The sequence below is a fragment of the Schistocerca piceifrons genome, chromosome 5, assembly GCF_021461385.2.
Source record: "Schistocerca piceifrons isolate TAMUIC-IGC-003096 chromosome 5, iqSchPice1.1, whole genome shotgun sequence".
Lineage (NCBI taxonomy): Eukaryota > Metazoa > Arthropoda > Insecta > Orthoptera > Acrididae > Schistocerca > Schistocerca piceifrons.
The window spans coordinates 25,760,220-25,782,283 of NC_060142.1; the positions used below are offsets into that span (position 1 = coordinate 25,760,220).

At 44.2% G+C, this 22,064-nt stretch overlaps 1 protein-coding gene across 1 annotated transcript in view; it reads right to left on the minus strand.

The window, feature by feature from the left end:
• Positions 1–22,064, minus strand: part of LOC124798371 (trehalase-like) — a 323,119-nt gene that overhangs the window by 87,647 nt on the left and 213,408 nt on the right. Inside the window, exons 7-8 of the mRNA XM_047261743.1 lie at positions 19,868–20,131; positions 19,620–19,764 (exon numbers count right to left, since the gene is read on the minus strand). Coding sequence (XP_047117699.1) covers positions 19,620–19,764; positions 19,868–20,131 — 409 coding nt within the window. The remainder of the gene's footprint in view (positions 1–19,619; positions 19,765–19,867; positions 20,132–22,064) is intronic.

A 22,064-nucleotide genomic window follows, 5' to 3' on the forward strand; every position in this document is an offset into this window, starting at 1 on the left:
CGCTACTTACAAGCTCTGCGGTTGAGCATAGAGTGGAGATTGTGGCATCTGCTGAGGACCTAGATCTTGCCAGACCCTCAGACACAATGGATATAGACTGCTCAGGCAATAAATCGGTGGCAGCAGGTGACTCTGAGGGGTGAACTGCCTCATTGAATGTTCCATGCCTTCCCAGTCTCATGATGTCATCCTCCAGTGGAATTGCCCTGATGCCACCCACTCTGACCACGGGACCTTCCCACGGGCGCCACCCAGCCACAGCAAAGGCCACCTGGCAGAATGGCCATTGCGGCAGGTTTTTCCATCACCTGGCTGAGCTGCAGCGCCTGTTAAGCTTTACACCTGCTATCTGCATTGCCCTCCAGGAAACCTGGTACCCGTCAATATGGACCCCTGGCCTCTGTGGCTATAAGGGATATTACAGGAACCATAGCGACTATAATTGAGTGTCATGAGTGTCAGATGGAGTTTGCGTTTATGTCCTAAACTTGGTCTGTAGTGAACATGTGCCCCTTCAAACCCCTCTTGAAGCTGTGGCTGTCAGAATAAGGATGATGCAGGAAATAACTGTCTGCAGTGTATATCTTTCTCGAGATGGTGCAGTACCCCTGAATGTATTAGCTGCACTGATTGATCAACTCCCTAAACCTTTCCCACTTCTGGGAGATTTTAACACCCATAACCCCTTGTGGGGTGGCACCTTAATTACTGGCTGAGGCAGAAATGTCGAAACTTTACTGTCTCTGTTCGACCTCTGCCTCTTAAATACTGGGGCCGCCACACATTTCAGTATGGCTCATGGTAGTTACTTGGCCATTGATTTATCAATTTGCAGCCCAGGATTTCTCCCATCTATCCACTGGAGAGCACATGACGATCTGTGTGGTATTGACCACTTTCCCATCTTCCTGTCACTGCCCCAGCATCAGACACACGGATGCCTGCCCAGATGGGCTTTGGACAAGGCGGACTGGGGAACTTTCACCTCTACTGTCACCACTGAATCTCCCCCACGTGGTAACATCAATGTGATGGTTGAGCAGGTGGCTAGCACAATTGTTTCTGAGGCAGAAAATGCGATCCCTCACTCTTTAGGGTGCCGGAGATGTAAGACAGTCCCTTGGTCGCCGGAAGTCGATGAAGCAGTTAAGGAGCGTCACCAAGCTCTACAGTAGCATAAGGGGCACCCTTCTCTGGAACACCCCATAGCCTTTAAACGGCTCCATGCTCATATTCGCTACCTTATCAAACAATGGAAGGAGGAGTGTTGGGAGAGAGATGTCTCCACCGTGGGGTGCCACACGTCAGCTTCCCAAGTCTGGGAAAAGATCAAATGTCTTTTTGGGTACAAGACCCCAACAGCTGTCCCTGGTGTTACCGTAAATGGCGAGTTATGTACCGATGCAAACGCAATTGCTGAGCACTTTTCTGAGCACTTTGCTCGAGCCTCTGCATCGAAGAATTACCCACCAGCCTTTCGCATGCCCAAACAGCTGCTGGAGGGGAACTTCCTCTCATTCACTACACGCTGCAGTGAATCTTATAACGCCCCATTTACAGAGTGGGATCTCCTCAGTGCCCTTGCACATTGCCCCAACACAGCTCCTGGGCCTGACCGCATCTACAGCCAGATGATTAAACATCTCTCATCTGACTACAAGCGACATCTTCTCGTCATCTTTAACTGGATCTGGTGCAATGGTGTCTTTCCATCGCAGTGGCGGGAGAGCTCCATCATTCCGGTGCTCAAACCCGGTAAAAACCCGCTTCATGTGGATAGCTATTGGCCCATCAGCCTCACCAATGTTCTTTGTAAGCTGCTGGAACGTATGGTATGTCGGCAGTTGGGTTGGGTCCTGGAGCCACGTGGCTTGCTGACTCCATGTCAGGGCGGCTTTTGCCAGGACCACTCTACCACTGATAATCTTGTGTCCATCGAGTCTGCCATCCGAAATCCGAACAGCCTTTTTCCAGATGGCAACACCTGATTGCTGTCTTTTTTTACTTATGTAAAGCATACAACACGACTTGGCGATATCGTATCCTTGCCACATTGTATGAATGGGGTCTCTTGGGGACCACTCCCGATTTTTGTCCAAAACTTCCTTTTGCTCCATATTTTCCGTGTCCAAATTGGTGACTTCCATAGTTCCATCCATATCCAGGAGAATGGAGTCCCACAGGGCTCTGCATTGCGTGTCTCTCTATTTTTAGTGGCTATTAACGGTCTAGCAGCAACTGTTGGGCCATCCGTCTCATCTTCTCTGTATGCAGACGACTTCTGCAATTTGTACTGCTGCTCCAGTATTGTTGTTGAGCGGTGCTTCCAGGGAGCCATCCACAAGGCGCAGTCATAGGCTCTTGCCCACGGCTTCCAGTTTTCAGCCACAAAGCCGTGTTTCATGCACTTCTGTCGGCATCATACAGTTCATCTGGAGCCTGCACTTTACCTTAATGACAATCCACTCACTGTAGTGGAGACGTATCAGTTCCTAGGACTGGTTTTTGACGCTCGATTGACTTGGCTCCCTCATCTTCATCAGCTTAAGCAGAAGTGCTGGCAGCACCTCAATGCCCTCAATTGCCTGAGCAGCACCGTTTGGGGTGCAGATCGCTCTACGCTGCTGCAGCTCTACAGAGCCCTTGTCCAATCCTGAATTGACTACAGGAGTGGGGTTTATGGTTTGGCAGCACTTTCAGCATTGCATTTACTCGACCCTGTGCACCACTGTGGGGTTCGATTAGCAACAGGAGCTTCTAGGATGAGTCTGGTGACCAGTGTACTGGTGGAGGGTGGTGTTCCTCCACTGCAGATGAGACATGCGCAACTGCTCGCCAGCTACACACCACACATTCATAGTTCCCCTGAGCATCTCCTTTTCCCGCCTGCGGCAGTTCATCTCCCACATCGGCAGCCCAAATCAGGGCTAACAATTGCGGTTCACGTGCGGTCCCTTCTCTCTGAACTGGAGTCTTTCCCTTTAGCACCTCTACTTGCAGTCCTTTCACGTGCGCCTCCATGGTGTACGCCTCAGCCGCAGCTTCGTCTGGACCTTTTGCATGGCCCTAAGGACTCCGTTAACCCCGCTGCTCTCCGCTGTCACTTCCTCTCGATTCTTGACATGTTCCGTAGCTCTAAAGTGGTTTACATCGATGGTTCAATGGCTGATGGTCATGTAGGCTTGGCATATGTTCATGGAGGATATATTGAGTCAGCTGGCTGCAGTGTTTTCACTGGAGAGCTGGCGGCCATATCTCATAGTCTTGAGTACACCAGTTCATGCCCTGGAAAGTCATTTCTCCTGTGTACCGACTCATTAAGCAGCCTACAAGGTATCAACCAGTGCTACCCTTGCCACCTTCTGGTAGCAGGGAATCAGTTGCCCTCTGCTGGCTCCGCATTGGCCATACATGGCTAATGCTTGGTTACCTACTGCATCATGAGGACCCACCTCAGTGTCGCTGTGGCTCCCAAATGACAGTCGTCCACTTCTTGCTGGACTGCCCACTTTTAGCTGCTCTGCAGCAGACTTTTAGCTTTCCCAGCACCCTGCCTTCGGTGTTGGACAACAATGCCTCTGCAGCAGCTTTAGTTTTAAGTTTTATCTGCGAGAGTGGGTTTTATACTTCTATGTAGGTTTTAGCGCATGTCCTTTGTCCCTTTGTGTTCTCCACCCTAGTGCTTTTGGGGTGGAGGTTTTAATTTATTTCAGAGTGGCTGGCTTTCCCTTTTTATTCTCGTAGTTGGCCAGACACTGTAATCAGCTTTCATGTTTTACTCTCTTCTGTTTCTAGCATCTCTCTGTTGTTTTCTTGTCCTCTTTAGTCTCTTTCTTGTCCTTTTAGTGTTTGTTGCCTTCCCTTTGTTCTTGTGGCTTTTCCTTTCTTTCCATTTTGTGTTATATGTTTTGTCCATTTTATTCTCACACTTGTGGCATTGTTTTATTAGGAACAAGGGACCAATGACCTCGTAGTTTGGTCCCTTCTCCCACCTTTAAACCAACCAACCAACCAACCAACCAACACCCACACACCACATTGTAGACTGCCCACTTATGGGATATGGGAGCAGTTAAGTCACTAGGGACTTCTGCTAAGAATAACTCTTTTGAAACTAAGATTATAAATATTAATTTAAAAGAAAGCGGTCAAGATGTAGTTTTTAGGTATCTCTTTGTGATATTTTGCACAAACACTGTAATGGATGCTGGTCGGTCATAACAGGCTAACAATTTTCAGTGCAGAATTGCATGTGTCTTAAAGACCCTGTAGCACATAAGGAGCAGCTGACTGCTGAAAGAATTTGCTCATACTTTCTGACTCCCCCGTTGCCCTCTGCAAATGCACCCAGCAGAGGCAATGGCCCAGATGAATCAGAACTTCCTTTTTTGTGCTACAAAAGTTGGCAAAAGAAATGTCATTTTACTGGTTACCAAGGCACTTCAGGATCTGAGGCACTGTGGAAGCTGATACAGTAGCGAAGGAAAGTGTGCCACCTCACTTCAAGGTACTGCCTCTCTGTTGATAGAGGAGATAATGCTCCAACGGAAGACCCCCCAGGGGGTCCACAACTCTTTTGTGATTATGTACTTGGCTACCATGTGGCTCCAACCTTTGTGGCATTACTTCCTTTCTGTGGTGCAAGCTTACACTACCACTATCCCATCCCCCTCTGCCTCTCCATTGGATGTTTTCCTGGTGCAGATCCTGCTTGGACCTGGTTTACAATTATGACCTGAGCTTCCAATTCTGGCATATTCTACAACTTTTCATTAAATAAGCACATGGTCCCCACTGTTGGGTTTGACCTGCCACCAATTTTCATAATTCTCCAGATGTGCCAATTATGCAGGAGAGTGTGGGGGGGGGGGGGGGGGGGGGGTTTGCCCAATGTGGTGTATGCTCCAACTTTGTGCCTTTCCATCTTTGATCTTTGCATCCTCCCCTTTAATAAGGTAATACACCCAAAACCCAGCACAATAGCCATCTTGTTGTGGACAGATCATCAATTACCTGCACGATGGTAGCTCCCTGGCTGTGCAGGGATCACACTGTTAGTGCCTGAGCTGAACACACTCCACATATGCCAAGGAGTGTGTGCCTGTTGTGCCTGGGGCGCGGGGACCTCAAGCAATGGGTTACTGGCCAGGTAGCCATTGCTAAGCCTGGGTGGCATGTATGGGGAGAGCCGGTTCTGACTGGGTAGCAATATAGCGGATGAGTCGCAAATGAAGCAGATGAAGTTATCTCCCTTGGTGGCCATATATAGGACCCCATCAGTCTCTATCAAAAAGACAGTCCTCTATTAATGGAGAGAGATACAACCCTAAAATGTTCCCTTTCCTGGGTATGCCATGGGAAGAACATAGGGCTACATGGCAAGCAGAGCAATACTCCCCACAATACTTGGTTTGTACGAAGACTGATGGTGATTTCTTCTTGGCCACAAAGCCCTTATTCTTTGTGGAGTACTTAGGAGGCAAGTTTGGGGAAGTGGCAGCCATCTCTAGAATGAAGAGTGGGTCGATTTGGATCAAAATGGCATCTCATGCCCAGTCACAGGCAATGCTCGCTTGTAACAAATTGGGTGACATACCGGTGACTGTCACTCCTCATAACTGTCTAAATTTGGTTCAAGGCATCATTTTCCACAGAGACCTGCCCTTACAATCTGATGATGAGCTACCCACCAACTTGGAGTGACAGGGTGTACACTTTGTCCATCGTGTACATGGGGGCCAAAGGACAATAGGGTCAGTACAAGTGCCTTCACCTTGGCCTTTGAGGGCAATTTATTGCCTGAAAAGGTCAAGGTGATGGTATACTGATGCGATGTCAAACTGTATGTTCTGCCCACTCCCCTCCTGTGCTTAAAGTGTCTGAAATTTGGGCACATGTCTTTGCATTGCAACACTAGCCCCATCAGTAGAGATTGTGGACGAGCACTACATGTGAATGTTTCTTGTTCCCCTCCACACCATTCTCACTGCTAACTGGGTTGCACTGTTTTCTAGAGAGACAAGAAAATACAAGAATACAAGACTTTGGGCAAACTCACTTGCCAAGAGGCCAAGAAGTAGTACAAGAAATAGCACCCAGCATGTAAAACAATGTCATACGGTACAGCTAAGATGATGTCGCACACTTTGTTGATGGTACTCTTGCCCATTACGCCTCCTAGAGTAGATCCTGAGGTGCTGCTCAACTGTGCCTGCCCCCTTGATGGTTGGGGGATCCCTTCTTGCTGTTTCACCCACACCTACTTTAGGATTGTTGGCCTTCCACCCACCAGGGACATTGGTGCCCACCTCCCAGCTGGAGACAAATCACTGCTCTCTGGCTTCTCTTGCTGTGAAGGGAGGGCTTTGTGATCATCATCTTTACTTGAAACTGAGTCAGGGTAGCCCTTGCAATCATTGAAATCCTCTAAGGAGAGGAAAGACAAGAAAAAGGACATTCCGGAGATCCCCGTGCCACCAGATCCCACTTGTGGCTGAGGCGGAGATTCTGGCAGCCCGACAGGCCCCAGTTAACACCACACAATGGAACCTTTTTTTGCTCAACCATTTGGCTAAGCTACATCTTTTAAACACTTCCCCTGCCTTCTGCATTGCTCTTCAGGGGACTTGGTTTCTGTAATGTTGACCCCGGCCCTTTCGGGATACTGGGGACATTATAAGAATAGTGCTGCCTATGACAGGGTCAGGGGGATTTTCATGTATGTTGTAGACACTACACTTCAGTGTGGCCCACAGAATTTTCTCAACCATTGATCTTTCCATTTGCAGCCCGTGTGTTCTCTCATCCATCCACTGGAGAGTCTGGTTGTGACCACTTCCAGATCTTCCTGTCCCTCTCTCCGTGTCACTCCCCTCAATGCCTGCCCGGGTGGGCTCTCAGCAGTGCTGACTGGGGTGCTTTGTCACTGCGGTTGACCTCGGTTCCACACTGCATGGAGATAATGATGAGTCCGTCCAGAATATATACAGCTATTCTTTTGGCTGTTGGTTTGCAGATCCCTCAGGCCCATCCTGATAGAATGTGGTACCCTAGTAATCATCAGAAATTGCAGAGGCCATTAGAGATCATAGTTGGGCTCTCCAGTGCCATATGCAGCACCCATCAGTGGAGCACCACATTGCCTTTAAGCAGACCCATGCTCTAGTCCGAAACCTAATAAAATGATGGAAGTTAGAATTGTGGGAAAGGTATGACCACATACCTCTCCTTCACTGGTTTGGTCTAAGATCAGATATCTCTACAGATGCCAGATGGTTGCAGGTGTACCTGATATTACCTCGAATGGCACTTTCTACACTGACTCAGATGCCATCACCGAACATTTTGCCGAGTATTATGCTCGAGCCCCAGCGTCTGAGAATTACAACGTGTCTTTCATGTTCTAAAACAGTGGATGGAGCAAAATCAATTATGTCTTACTACATGCCATCTGGAACCATATAATGCTCCATCCAGTGAGTGGGAATTTGTCAATGCCCTTGTCAACTGCCCTGATACAGCCCCAGGGCCGTATCGCATCTACAACCCAATGATCAAGCACCTATTGGTGGATTGTTGGTGTCATACTGTTGCCATATTTAACCGTATTGGCGGCGTCACATCCTTGCTAGCTTACACGAGTGGTTTCTCTGGGTCTGCTCCAGATTTTCATCCAGATCTTCCTGTTGCATTGTACATTCCGGGTTCGAGTTGGTGCATCCCGCAGTACCCCCCACCCCCTCCCCATATATGGCCCCCACAAGGCTCTCTACTGAGTGTCCTCCTCTTTCTAGTATCCATCGATGGTCTAACAGCAGCAGTGGGGTCCTCTGTATCACCCTCCTTGCATGCTGAAGACTTTTGCCTCTACTATTGCTACTCTAGTGTGGCTGTTGCTGAATGTTGACAGCAAGGTGCCATACGAAAGGTGCAGTCATGGTCCCTCACCTACGGCTTTTCATTTTCAGACACTGAGACTCACGTCATGCTCTTCTGTGTATGTCCTACCTTTCACTCACAACCAGAACTTTACCTCGACAACCGACCACTCATTGCGGTGGAGACTATCACTATTTAGGTCTAGTCTGATACAATCTTTCCTTGATTATGGGAGTCTGACATGCAGTTCAGCATTTCATCATCACCCCTAGCACTGCAGAATTGGATCCAATACACCACTGCTGGGTTTGTTTTGTGACAGAGCCTTTCTAACTAGTGGTGTGAACTGCTTACTCATGTAGGCTGGGGTCTCTCCATTGCAGGTCAGATGCCAACAACTTGTCAATTATACTACCCACATTCATAGTTTACCCTAAGCATCCAAACTACCATCTCCTCTTTCCAAATACGGTAATGCATCTCCCTCAACGGCGGCCCTGGTCAGGGATTATAATTGCAATCTGCATTCGGTCTATTCTCTCTGAACTTCAGTTGTTTCGTCTTCCATCTTTCCTCTGTACCCACTCAAGTACACCTTGGTGGTGCATCCCTCAACCACAGCTTCATCTTGACCTATCACAAGGTCCAACAGACTCGGTTCATTCCGAGACCCTCTGCCGCCAATTTTTCTCCATTCGGTGCTTCCCAGGATTCAGAAGTAGTCTACACTGATGGCTCATTGGTTGCTGATTATGCAGGCTTTGCTTATACTCACACAGGACATGCTGAACTGCACTCCTTTCTAGATGGCTGTAGTGTTTTCACTGCAGAGTTGGTAGCAATCTCTCATGCTGCTGAACATATCTGTTGCTGCAACAATGGTCCTTTCTCATCTGCAAACTCTCGATCGGTGTTACCCTTGCCATACCTTGGTCATTACCATTCAGGACTCTTGAGGTTGGTATTCCAGAAACAGACTTCTGGTTGGTATTACACTGTCAAGTTTTAGGTATCCGGAATATGGCATGGCTAACTGATTTTGCCAAACTAACAATGGTTGATAAAGGAGATTACAACTCTTTGGAGGTCCCCTCCATGCAGGCCTCTCTACTGCCCTTTTACGGCTCCACATTGGCCGTACTTGTTTGACTCATGGTCTCTCCTCTACAGCAAGGACTTATCCCACTGTCACTGTTTCTCCTGTTTGATGGTGGTACACATTTTGATGGACTGTCCTAACCTAGCCACGCAGTGGTGAACTCATCTCACTGACTTGAAACCCCTGGTGTTAGGGGATGATGCCTCAGTGGCTGACTCAGTTTTATTCATGAAGGGGACTTCTAGCACTCTCTTTAGGGAAGGGCCACTTAATCTTATCAGCCCATTGAGGGGTTGGCAGAACATTCTGTGGCCTCCACTGCCTAGGCCGGGCTGTGGCTGTCTGGGTTTAATGGTCCAGCCTGGTCCTCATCCTACTTCCTATTTTACTCTTCTTCCTCCCTCTTGGATAGTCTGTTACACTTGTTCATCTTTTGTCTCTGTGTGCTTCTCTTGTCCTGTCCGTGTTGCTAGTCATTCCTAGTCAGTCTTGGAGTGGAGTATCTCTGGTAAGTGGTAAGAGCTGGAAGTTGTATATCCTCTCATTGCAATATGCTTTCATGGGCTTCCAATTGCTCCCTAGATGGGGCACCTTGCATGCCTTTCATCATCTAACTCCCTTTCTTTCTTTCTGTCACTGATCTCCCCTTTGTTGACCTTTTGTAGACCTTGGGGTTTTCTTCCCCAGGGTTTTGTGTGGTAGGCTATCTCTCTTATACAGTCACATAGACCTGTCTGTTCAAGAAAAGAGGGACTGATGACCTTGTAGTTTGGTCCCTTCAATCATTCAACTGACCAACAATCAATGGGAGAATGATTTCCTGGCAGCAATGGACAAAAAACTATATTCATTGAAAGCACCTCTTCAACTACGGCATTATTTCTGCTAGCTGTAGAGATAGAATGAAATGCCGATGACCTGTCTTTGAATAGGGCATTTTTCTCTGACGTGTGTGTGTGTGTGTGTGTGTGTGTGTGTGTGTGTGTGTGTTTTGTGTGTGTGTGTGTGTGTGTGTTATTATTTGGCAATGTGACATGTGGACATGTGGTACACTATCGAAAATTTTGTGAAATGCCTTACACAGTTATTTAGAATATTTTAGTGAGATTTAGAGTATCTGTTTCATCCATTCTGCCTTGTTGATCAACAAGACAGCTACCTGTTGTAGTATTTTACTATCTCCATTACCAGGTTCTGTTATTTTATGTAGGATCTTAGGAAATGTATAATGGGAATAGTGAAGGTAACTAGTCACTGCGCAGCCGAAACACTTAGCAGTTGACAAGCGCACAAATGCGATGGACATAACTACTAAGATTTGGGTCCATGTTCCTTCTTAGAGTTAAAAAATAAAAATCGTTCAGACTTGGGTGAGAGGTTATGTTATGTGGAGTGGTCTTTAAGAAGAGGGAGGAGGGAGGGATGGAGAAAAGGGAGAATGGTTCCAAGCAGGAAGAAGCAGCAAGAGAACAGGATAGGAATGAAGCACCGATGAGTGCAACCTGGTACATGCTAGAAAAGTACAGCAGAGTCCCGCTTATCCAAACCCCGGTAATCCGAATGTTTGGTTAATCCAACCATGAAAAATGTTAGTCTAAGTATGGAAAACAGTGCGGTAAACTGCTGTACATACACACTATTTCAATTTAAACAGTACAGTAAACATGTATTAGAAAAATTGGCAAGAAAACATTAGGTTTTAATGATGCATAACATTGAAAGAAAAGCTGTCAAACTTACTAAAATACAGTTGCATTTTATCCCTACATTTTAGATGACAAAAACTCAGTCATTGTTTCTTGGCTTAATGAAGACAGTCTGTTTTATGATGCATAGTAGCGCCATTGTCTCATAAACATCAAATCAGCATGTGTACCACAGAACTGTTGCTCCAAATAACGTAGCACGAGGTCAAGGGCTTCTGCTGCGTCACTGTGTGGCACCAGCTCTCCTTTGTCTCTTTCAGGCTCATTGTCACTTCCATCACAACAGTCCACTTCTTCCTGGTTTTGAGTCACAGCAGCAACTAAATCAGCATCAGTAAGGTTCTCCACACATGCCCCATCCACTGCTGTCCACTCATCTACATCTCCTTCACTAACTTCTTCACAACCAGGGGTAATCTGTATCATTTGTAGTAGATTTTCCCCTTCATTTTCAACTAGGTCGTCCTGAAATTCAAGAGATGTCCACAGTTTTCTCCACGATTTTCTCAGAGTATTTTCTGAAATATTCTGCCATGCCTCAGTGGCCCAATAAACAACATCCTTCACGTTGGTCTTTTTTATTTTGTCCACTAAAGGAATGCTATCATCTTGGATCAGCATTGTTAAAAATTGTTTTCTGTAAATCAGTTTTAATGTTTGCAGTATGCCCTGGTCCATTGACTGTAGAAGTGGTGTTACATTCGGCGGCAAAAACTTCACCACAATTTCTCCATCACATAATTCCTCAGTGCTGGGGTGAGATGGCGTGTTACCAATCAAAAGGATTGCACTGGGAGACAAATGATTTTCCTTAGAAAACTGTCAAACGGAGGGAGCAAACTAGCTGTGAAACCATTCTTTGAACAGCTTACCATCCATCCCTGCTTTTTTATGGGCAGGGACTTCATGTTCCAGTTTTTAAAAGCTCTGGGCCTAACACATTTTGTCGATCAGCATTAAAGGCAGCTTGTGATTACCAGCAGCGTTGCTGCATGCTAATGAAGCCACATGATCTTTGCACATTGTAAAACCAGGAGCGTGGCCTTCTGCTTTTGATGCCAGGCTTTTTGTTGGCAATTCCCTAAAATTAAGGCCTGTCTCGTCAGCGTTATAAATTTGTTGGGGATAATACTTTCCCTCTCTTACCTCTTTTTCAAACTCACCCAAGTATTCCTTCACTGCATCACGGTCAGAAGAAAACTTCTCTCCAGTAATTGTTAGCTGACAGATTCCATGATGTTTTTTGAATCTGTCCAACCAATCCGTGCTTGCACTAAAAGACTCATCACCATTCATTTTCTTCAGGTAAATGGCATTCTCCTGAACCAGTGCTCCGCTCAAAGGAGTTCCCCTTTCTCTTTTCTGCGTAAACCAAAGCAAAAGAGCTTCATCCACTTTGTCGTACTGGGACTGTTTCAAAGTCTGCCAAATTTTGAATGTTTTTCTCAAAGACGTTGCACAGGACTATTCAAGCTTCACTCGGTTCTTCTTCCAATCACAAATGGTTGCTTTACCAACACCCAGATCCGTTGCCAGTTTAGATACATTTTCACCGTTGTCTATCCACTTCAAAGCATTCAGTTTTTCATTGAGAGTTAACGTTGTATGTTTCGGTTTACTCATGACGAAAATACATACATCACTACACCTGAACAAATACAATACAACTCTTATGCGTGCCAGCAATCGATAACTAACATAACCAAGTGCTTTGAGAGCCAACTGGCAGTGCACTGACCTACGACACTACAAAGGTCTCAACAATGTACAACAACAAGGGCATGGAGTGAGAATGAGCTATTGTTCACAAACTTGTTCCCATTTGTTATCATGGTGTACCTACTTATCTGCTTGGTATACTTCAGTCTAGAAACTCATCACCGTAATTCCGGCTAATCCGAACAAATCAGTACTCCGAACAAGGTCCGGTCCCTATTAGTTCGGATTAAAGGGACTCTACTGTAGTGTGTGGCACATGACAAAGTTGTGGAAAGGGTAGGGGAGGGGGGAATAAAAGAGTACAAGAAAGGAAGAGGATGACCGTAGAGAGGACAGTGTGAGTGTAGGTTAATAGAAGCAATGGGAAAGAAGTAAAGGTTGGTGTGGGACAGGGGATACAGAAGACCGAATCCATGATTGTGGGTTCAAAGATATGTTGTAAGGACAACTCCTGTGTAAATTCTGGAAATATCCCCCAGACTGTGGCTAAGCCATGTCTCCGCAATATCCTTTCTTTCAGGAGTGCTAGTTCTGCAAGGTTTGCAGAAGAGATGTGAAGCTTGGAAGGTAGGAGATGAGGCACTGGCAGAATGGAAGCTGTGAGGATGGGTTGTGAGTCATGCTTAGGTAGCTGCACAAACCAGATGAATTGCACTATGAATCATTCACTGGATCAATTAAGAGAAGCTGGTGTTGGTGGGGGAGTGTCCAGATGGCACGAATTTTGAAGCAGGCATTGAAGTTATGCAAGTTGGTACTCAGTGGTCTGCTCTGCCACCGAATGGTCGATCTCTCCTCGGTAGTAGCCATGCATTCTGATGGACAACTGGTTGGTGCTCATTCTCACATAAAAGGCTCTGTAGATGTTACAGCTGAATTGTTATTTTCACAAGTGGTCTTGGTTCTCCTTGGGGTAAGGTATGGCTGTCATGGCACTGGGCATTGCAATAGAGGGTGCTGTGTGGATACACAGGACAAGTCTTCCACCTGTTGTAGATTGGCTGAGTTGGAGAGGTGGGAAGGGTTCTGGCAAACATGGTTGGCTATATCTGGCATATTCCAGAGCTGAATAAGCTAAGTGTGAAATTCAACTACACTCCTGGAAATGGAAAAAAGAACACATTGACACCGGTGTGTCAGACCCACCATACTTGCTCCGGACACTGCGAGAGGGCTGTACAAGCAATGATCACACGCACGGCACAGCGGACACACCAGGAACCGCGGTGTTGGCCGTCGAATGGCGCTAGCTGCGCAGCATTTGTGCACCGCCGCCGTCAGTGTCAGCCAGTTTGCCGTGGCATACGGAGCTCCATCGCAGTCTTTAACACTGGTAGCATGCCGCGACAGCGTGGACGTGAACCGTATGTGCAGTTGACGGACTTTGAGCGAGGGCGTATAGTGGGCATGCGGGAGGCCGGGTGGACGTACCGCCGAATTGCTCAACACGTGGGGCGTGAGGTCTCCACAGTACATCGATGTTGTCGCCAGTGGTCGGCGGAAGGTGCACGTGCCCGTCGACCTGGGACCGGACCGCAGCGACGCACGGATGCACGCCAAGACCGTAGGATCCTACGCAGTGCCGTAGGGGACCGCACCGCCACTTCCCAGCAAATTAGGGACACTGTTGCTCCTGGGGTATCGGCGAGGACCATTCGCAACCGCCTCCATGAAGCTGGGCTACGGTCCCGCACACCGTTAGGCCGTCTTCCGCTCACGCCCCAACATCGTGCAGCCCGCCTCCAGTGGTGTCGCGACATGCGTGAATGGAGGGACGAATGGAGACGTGTCGTCTTCAGCGATGAGAGTCGCTTCTGCCTTGGTGCCAATGATGGTCGTATGCGTGTTTGGCGCCGTGCAGGTGAGCGCCACAATCAGGACTGCATACGACCGAGGCACACAGGGCCAACACCCGGCATCATGGTGTGGGGAGCAATCTCCTACACTGGCCGTACACCACTGGTGATTGTCGAGGGGACACTGAATAGTGCACGGTACATCCAAACCGTCATCGAACCCATCGTTCTACCATTCCTAGACCGGCAAGGGAACTTGCTGTTCCAACAGGACAATGCACGTCCACATGTATCCCGTGCCACCCAACGTGCTCTAGAAGGTGTAAGTCAACTACCCTGGCCAGCAAGATCTCCGGATCTGTCCCCCATTGAGCATGTTTGGGACTGGATGAAGCGTCGTCTCACGCGGTCTGCACGTCCAGCACGAACGCTGGTCCAACTGAGGCGCCAGGTGGAAATGGCATGGCAAGCCGTTCCACAGGACTACATCCAGCATCTCTACGATCGTCTCCATGGGAGAATAGCAGCCTGAATTGCTGCGAAAGGTGGATATACACTGTAGTAGTGCCGACATTGTGCATGCTCTGTTGCCTGTGTCTATGTGCCTGTGGTTCTGTCAGTGTGATCATGTGATGTATCTGACCCCAGGAATGTGTCAATAAAGTTTCCCCTTCCTGGGACAATGAATTCACGGTGTTCTTATTTCAATTTCCAGGAGTGTAGTTTGTGGTAGCAAACATTGCAGCTTATATTCTGAACCAATACTGCTGTAATGAAATACTCAATTCTTAAACAACCGACCAATTTTTAAAAAAGAAACCTACAAGATAATGCAGTGCATATATAACTTTTTTTCAGGATTGCTTCACATGGCAGGTACACCGAGTTATCAGTTTGTGAGTAAAGCTGTATGGGATTGAATATGACTATTATTATAGTGAATTAGTTTGTAGCGAGTAAGAGCAAGTAGTGTGTGCTAATTTTATTATGACTTTTATTGCTACATTAGTGCCATGTGAAATGTGAATATATATATATATATGTGTGTGTGTGTGTGTGTGTGTGTGTGTGTGTGTGTGTGTGTGTGTGTGTGTGTGTTACTGGCAAACAAAAACAAGATGATCATAAGGAGAGCAACACAAGAGGTGTTCAACAAATTTGAAAGTAATCTTTTGCCTGCTGATATGATGAGGATTGTAAGAAGTCTTGGTCTTCAGTTAAGCTGGTAAATGTAAGAAAGTCAGTCACACAGTGGTGATACTGAAACACAAGATGACACTGTGAAGAGCAAAATACTGACCTGCGTCTTCCAAAATAGTTTCACTGCAAAAGGTAATGCTAGTTCATCCTATCAATTGTTCTGTGATTTCCAAAATAACTGATATTGATATCAATAATTCAGAAAAGATTTTTGGACAGATGCAGATGATTATACATCTTTAACAATTACATACGTCTGTTTTAGAATTATGGGACATCTTACATGGTTACACATTACAAACTCAAGTCTCTTTCACAGGAATCAACAGTTACTTTGTGAAACTCAGTTTGCTTTGTTTTTCTGTGAAATCCACATGGCTGCATATAGCAGGGTAACAGTCCCTGCTCATATGTCGATGCTGTGTCCCTTGACTTCCAGTTGGTGTTTCATACAGTTCCGCATGAATGCCTGATGAACAACATCAAAGTGCTGAACCAGCTTTGTGAGTGGCTTGAGCACTTCCTCATACATAAAACTTGGCACATGTTCTTAATGGTGACAAACCATCAGATGTGAAAGCAACTTTTGACATACTACGAGAATGTCACTGTTTACACAGACAGAGGCAGCTGGGGCAGGCTATCTCAGATATATGAAGAAGTAGTATACAGGGTGTTACAAAAAGGTACGGCCAAACTTTCAAGAAACATTCCTCACACACAAAGAAAGAAAATATGTTATGTGGACATGTGTCCGGAAACGCTTACTTTCCATGTTAGAGCTCATTTTATTACTTCTCTTCAAATCACATTAATCATGGAATGGAAACACACAGCAACAGAACGTACCAGTGTGACTTCAAACACTTTGTTACAGGAAATGTTCAAAGTGTCCTCCGTTAGCGAGGATACATGCATCCACCCTCCGTCGCATGGAATCCCTGATGCGCTGATGCAGCCCTGGAGAATGGCGTATTGTATCACAGCCATCCACAATACGAGCACGAAGAGTCTCTACATTTGGTACCGGGGTTGCGTAGACAAGAGCTTTCAAATGGCCCCATAAATGAAAGTCAAGAGGGTTGAGGTCAGGAGAGCGTGGAGGCTATGGAATTGGTCCGCCTCAACCAATCCATCGGTCACCGAATCTGTTGTTGAGAAGCGTACGAACACTTCGACTGAAATGTGCAGGAGCTCCATCGTGCATGAACCACACGTTGTGTCGTAATTGTAAAGGCACATGTTCTAGCAGCACAGGTAGAGTATCCCGTATGAAATCATGATAACGTGCTCCATTGAAAGTAGGTGGAAGAACATGGGGCCCAATCAAGATATCACCAACAATGCCTGCCCAAACGTTCACAGAAAATCTGTGTTGATGATGTGATTGCACAATTGCGTGCGGATTCTCGTCAGCCCACACATGTGGCGGTGAATCAAGGAAGTACAGTACATACTGACAAAACTAAAATGAGCTCTAACATGGAAATTAAGTGCTTATGGACATATGTCCACATAACATATTTTCTTTATTTGTGTGTGAGGAATGTTTCCTGAAAGTTTGGCCGTACCTTTTTGTAACACCCTGTATATACCAAGCTGAGATTATGCAGAGATGTGGTAAATTTTCTGATCTACGCTAGTAGTATTTAATATTGATAGCTTTCAAATTGTGACAGTGACTTTTTCCTTGCTTTATTGAACCGTATCTGTTTTTCTCTGACACTGAAAAGAGCCCCTGAAGAATACTAACGTGAATCAATCTCCCTCAAACAGTACCAAGATAACAGTGCCCCAAACCACTGTCTCGCCATCTGGACAAGAGATCCCTCAAACCTCTGCCTTTCTGTACCAAATGTAAGCAGTACAACTACAAGTTTCCTGTTATGTGTGAATGGTGGCCTTTAACACTGATGCAGGCTGTAGACAAATTATGGGCAGACAATACTGTGTATTGAATTTCATCTGGACTTACTGAAGCTTACATCCATAGTATATGTCATTTCATGTCTCTGAGAGTCATCTGCCTTTCCTTGTAGAATTTTTGTTTTAATTTTCCCTTACAGATAAAAGCCCAGACATATTAAACCTGGCAAGAGTGCAAGCAAAATCATGTTTTCGAAACAACTGAACTGACAGTCTCAAACTGGTTTGCAAAGAAAGTTTAACTATTTGTGTGGGATAGGTGTGATATCTGTCACATTGATTTGAAATGGATTGCCCTACATTCAGTGGGATGTTTTCTGACAACTGCATCAACATATCTTTTAGGAACTGTAGATGTGTTTCAGTATTTAGAATCCCATCAGTAAAATAGGGACCAGTGATGGTTGCTATTCCTGAAATTCTGGTACCATGCATTGACTTATCAAGTCATTTGACACCCACTTTTTTCAGTCATTGTGGATTGTCCACTCCCAAGTAGTCATACAGTGAACTATGCTTTGAGCACAGTTTGTAAATGATGATTTGTGTGTAAACGAAGTCACACATAGAAACATGGATCACTTAGTAATTTTTGTAGACACTATTCAGATAACTGTACCCAGTGTTGAAAGTCATTGCCATGCAGCTGTTGATTGAGTAGCAAAATATGGAATGGATAAATTTGTAGAATATCCCTGCTAGCATGTTCGAGTTGCCCCATAATTACACATAGAATCTATACTATTGCTGCTAAAATATAGGTTTCATTTCTCTACTCAATTATGTTATGTTTTGTTTGTGTATTTTAAGCTTCACACTTTCAATTTTTATTACATTTGCAATGACAGGCCATGAGGCCTTGACACAGTCAGATCATCTCTCTGAACACGACTCTGCCACTGCTCTAACAGTTTGGCAGTGTTCACCGTAAACAAAAACCCAATCCACTTTTTCAGCTGAACAATTTCATGAGCAAGTTGTCTGATTGAGCACATCAGTCTGTACACTATAGCTGCAGCAAAGTCCATGTGTAAACACAGGGACTGCACCTGATTTACACATCTGCTTACATTTGGTACAGCAGATAGACAATTCTGGGATCTCTTCTTCCAATGGCTGGATGGTAGTTTAAGGTACCCTAGTTCTACACATTATGTTGTTGAAGTCCTCACTGAAGGCTCTTTCTAATGCAACAGAAGAAGAGTGTGTAGGCCCATTAAAAACAAAAACAAAGAACAATATGAAAACACGGTGCTATAATTCAGCAGCTATAGATGTTACAAATTATTTACACACCAGAAAATTCGACTATAGCTTAGTGGAAACTGCAGCTCTATATGTTTACACATTCTTGACATATCTAAGGTGCCCAACCTTAGCTGCTTCAGCCTGTGCAAGCTATCCTGCAGATAACAATAGAAGTTCCAGGGTGCACTTTGCAAGTGGTGCCCACCATGAAGTATCATAGCCAGAAAATTGTAGTGAAATGCAGGAAGACACTCAGAAATTTGGTGCCAGTCATTATAGAAGTTGATATTTGACCCTCAACATCAATAAATATAATGTATTGTCCATAAAAAGAGGCAAAGCTCTATTGTTGTTTGGTTACATGATTGACTGTCAAGCAATGGATCCAGTAACAACGGTAAAATACCGGTATATTTGAGTATGTCGCAAAAGTGATCTTACATGGAAAGACTATACAAAACTTTGTAAAATGCAGTTGCCTGAGAGATTCTTTGGAAGAACCACAAAGAAATTTAATTCACCTCTTTAATAGGCAATAAAAAAATCTCTTTTAACCAATTCTTGAGTACTGCTCACCAGTCAGCATTACATCACAGAAAGGTTTTTAGATGACTTAGAAAAAATCATAAGACAAGCAGCACATTTTACTGCTGGTTTATATAGTACATGCGGGAACATCGTGCAGATGCTCATCTAACTCCACTCACAAATGTTATATAGGAGACATCGTGCAACAAGAAGAAGTGCTAAAACTGTCAGATGGCATGTTGCAGGAGGATCCCAGGAACAAAGTTATCTTGTGAAATGAACACAATTACAGAAATAAATGTTCATGCAGAAGCTTACCAGCCGTTTTTCTTCTAACACATCATTTGTGAATCAAACAGGAAAAGGGGGTACATGGAACACCATCACTCATGTCTGTGAGCTGACTTGAGTGCTATAGATATAACCGTAGATGCACATGTACACCTTAGACTTAAAGATATGTCTTTTACATATGGCCTTATATGACTTCATTGAAAACTTAACATTACTTTTGCTTACTTTGGTATTGTGGCAGGTCAGGTATAGTGAGATTCTGTCCATATTCATTTAACAGCTCAAGGATACCTCCATTTGTCCATCCAAAGCCAGGTTGAACTACATATTCTCCTCCATTTCCAAATTCTCCAGGTTTTTCAGCATCATACTGGAATGAAATATTGTGTTACAATCAGCTAAATAAGTACTCTGAGATGCAATACTCTTATTATTTTGTGACTGGAAGAAGGAACGAAACAAAGAAAACCAACCTTTTCAAACATATTATTGTAGCGTATATAGCCAGTATATGTTGCATGTATCCATATTTGTGCCAGCTCAAATGCAAACTCAGTGGCCTCTCTTACACCAGTCTTCTGCAGACCCATGATTAAAATGTTTTCAAGTGGGGGCCAAACATTTGGGAAGTCCCACTGCTCACCAGTGAGAATTAAGGATGCTGGAGCCCCTCCAAGATAATTTTCAATGTCGTTGTCTTTTAGGTAAGATACAATACCACGTATTTCCTTTTTAGACTGAAATAAAAAGTACATATTGAATGGAGCATGTACAATAAACAGTTTAGATAGGAAGAGAATGGAAGCTTTTGATATGATGAAGATTAGATGAGTAGGTCACACAACCAATTAGGAGGTTCTGAGTAGAATTGAGGAGAAGAGGAATTTGTGGCACAACTTGACTAGAAGAAGGGATTGGATGGTAGGACACATTCTGAGGCATCAGGGGATCACCAATTTAGTATTGGAGGGAAGTGTGGAGGGTAAAAATTGTAGAGGGAGACCAAGAGATGAATACATTAAGAAGATTCAGAAGGATGAAGGTTGCAGTAGTCACTCGGAGATGAAGAGGCTTGCACAGGATAGAATAGCATGGAGAGCTGCATCAAGCCAGTCTTTGGACTGAAGACCACAACAACAACAATATCAAGTGAAGATTTTTCTATTTAATTGGTGTAATGACATTTTGATGTTTTGTTAGCTGCACTTACAATGGTGAATGACAGAACTGTAATTAAATATATCAAATATTAATGCAGTAAATTTACTACTGCAACATGTAAATTTTAATACTGAATGTAACCATTAATTGATTCCAAGACAGTCACATTAGTTTTCAAAACAGAAATCACATTTTATTCTGCAACAGAAGAACATTGTCCAGTGTTCAATAAATATGCATCTCCACAGAAATTGTATTACTGTTTGAAAAATCTGCAAATAGTGTAATAAACCGTCCATTGGGATTCTGACTAAAATAGTTAAAGGGAATACATTTTTTTAAAAGAATAACATATTTCAGGTTCCGGTCACATAAATGTGTTTCAGAGAGATGGTATATCTTGTATGCGTGGGAAAGCATTTGTGACTGACTTGTACAAGCATTGCACCATCACTGCTGAAAAATGTGAAACCAATGTTCTGTGTAATCTATTGTTGCAAGTTACAAAAATAAGCAGTTTTTAAAAATTAGAACAGTCATCTATTGTCACTTAATATGATTTTAACTCACCGTAAGCTACAGTGTTGGAATGGAGGATTTTTATACGTTTTATGATTTAAAAATAGTTGGAGTGCCTTTGGTATTTGGGGATTCTTCTTATTCCATAGACATAGTTTCAAATCTTGATTCAGAGGCTTAGCAGCATCTGCTACAGATAATATGAATTTTGCGTTCATAAAATTTTTGAAGAGGTGGCGTCACTAGAAGCATCAGGATTAGATTTGCAGCAGTATTAAAAGGAACTCTTTCTTTTAGGGAGGTTTGCAGTTGGTAGATAACAATACATTTAAGTGGCCAAGTTTGTCTAGGAAGCAATTCTTAACAAACCAATTCCTTTGCAATCTAAGGGATGAGCTAAACTGAAAGGAAATATTACAGCAAGTATAGTATAAAGATAGGCATTATGATTATTAAGTGCAGAATAGGCATGAAGAAAAAGTGGCTAGAAATGTATTAGACCATAGCAGGTTGAATCCAGAGTATTTCCCCAGTTTTAGAGTGTAACAAATGAAAGCATGGGATATCTTCGTAAATGAAGTGAAGTGATGTGGCACTTGTGTGCAGTGGTCAGATGGACACTAATTTTTATCTTATTTCCAATATGTTTAACTAGTAACATGCAGCACTTACTTAAAAATTTCAAAATCTTTTCTAGACCAAATTTTAATCAACTTTATTATTCAGATTCTCATTTCAAATATTCTGATTACATTTGTGTAATTAATTTTCATTAGGATCCTGTTAATTAAAAGTTACAGTTGACTGAAGTTAGAACTATAGTTAGAGAGACGTGAAACAGTGTGAGGTAATTGTTAAATTTGTGAAAAGTTACCTACACCAGTTGAAAGTGACTCATTTCGACTTTAGAGGAAAGTATTGAAAATTATCAAAAACTAATTATCTTCTGAACTAATTAAGCAATTTACACAAGTGGTTTTGTATTAACCA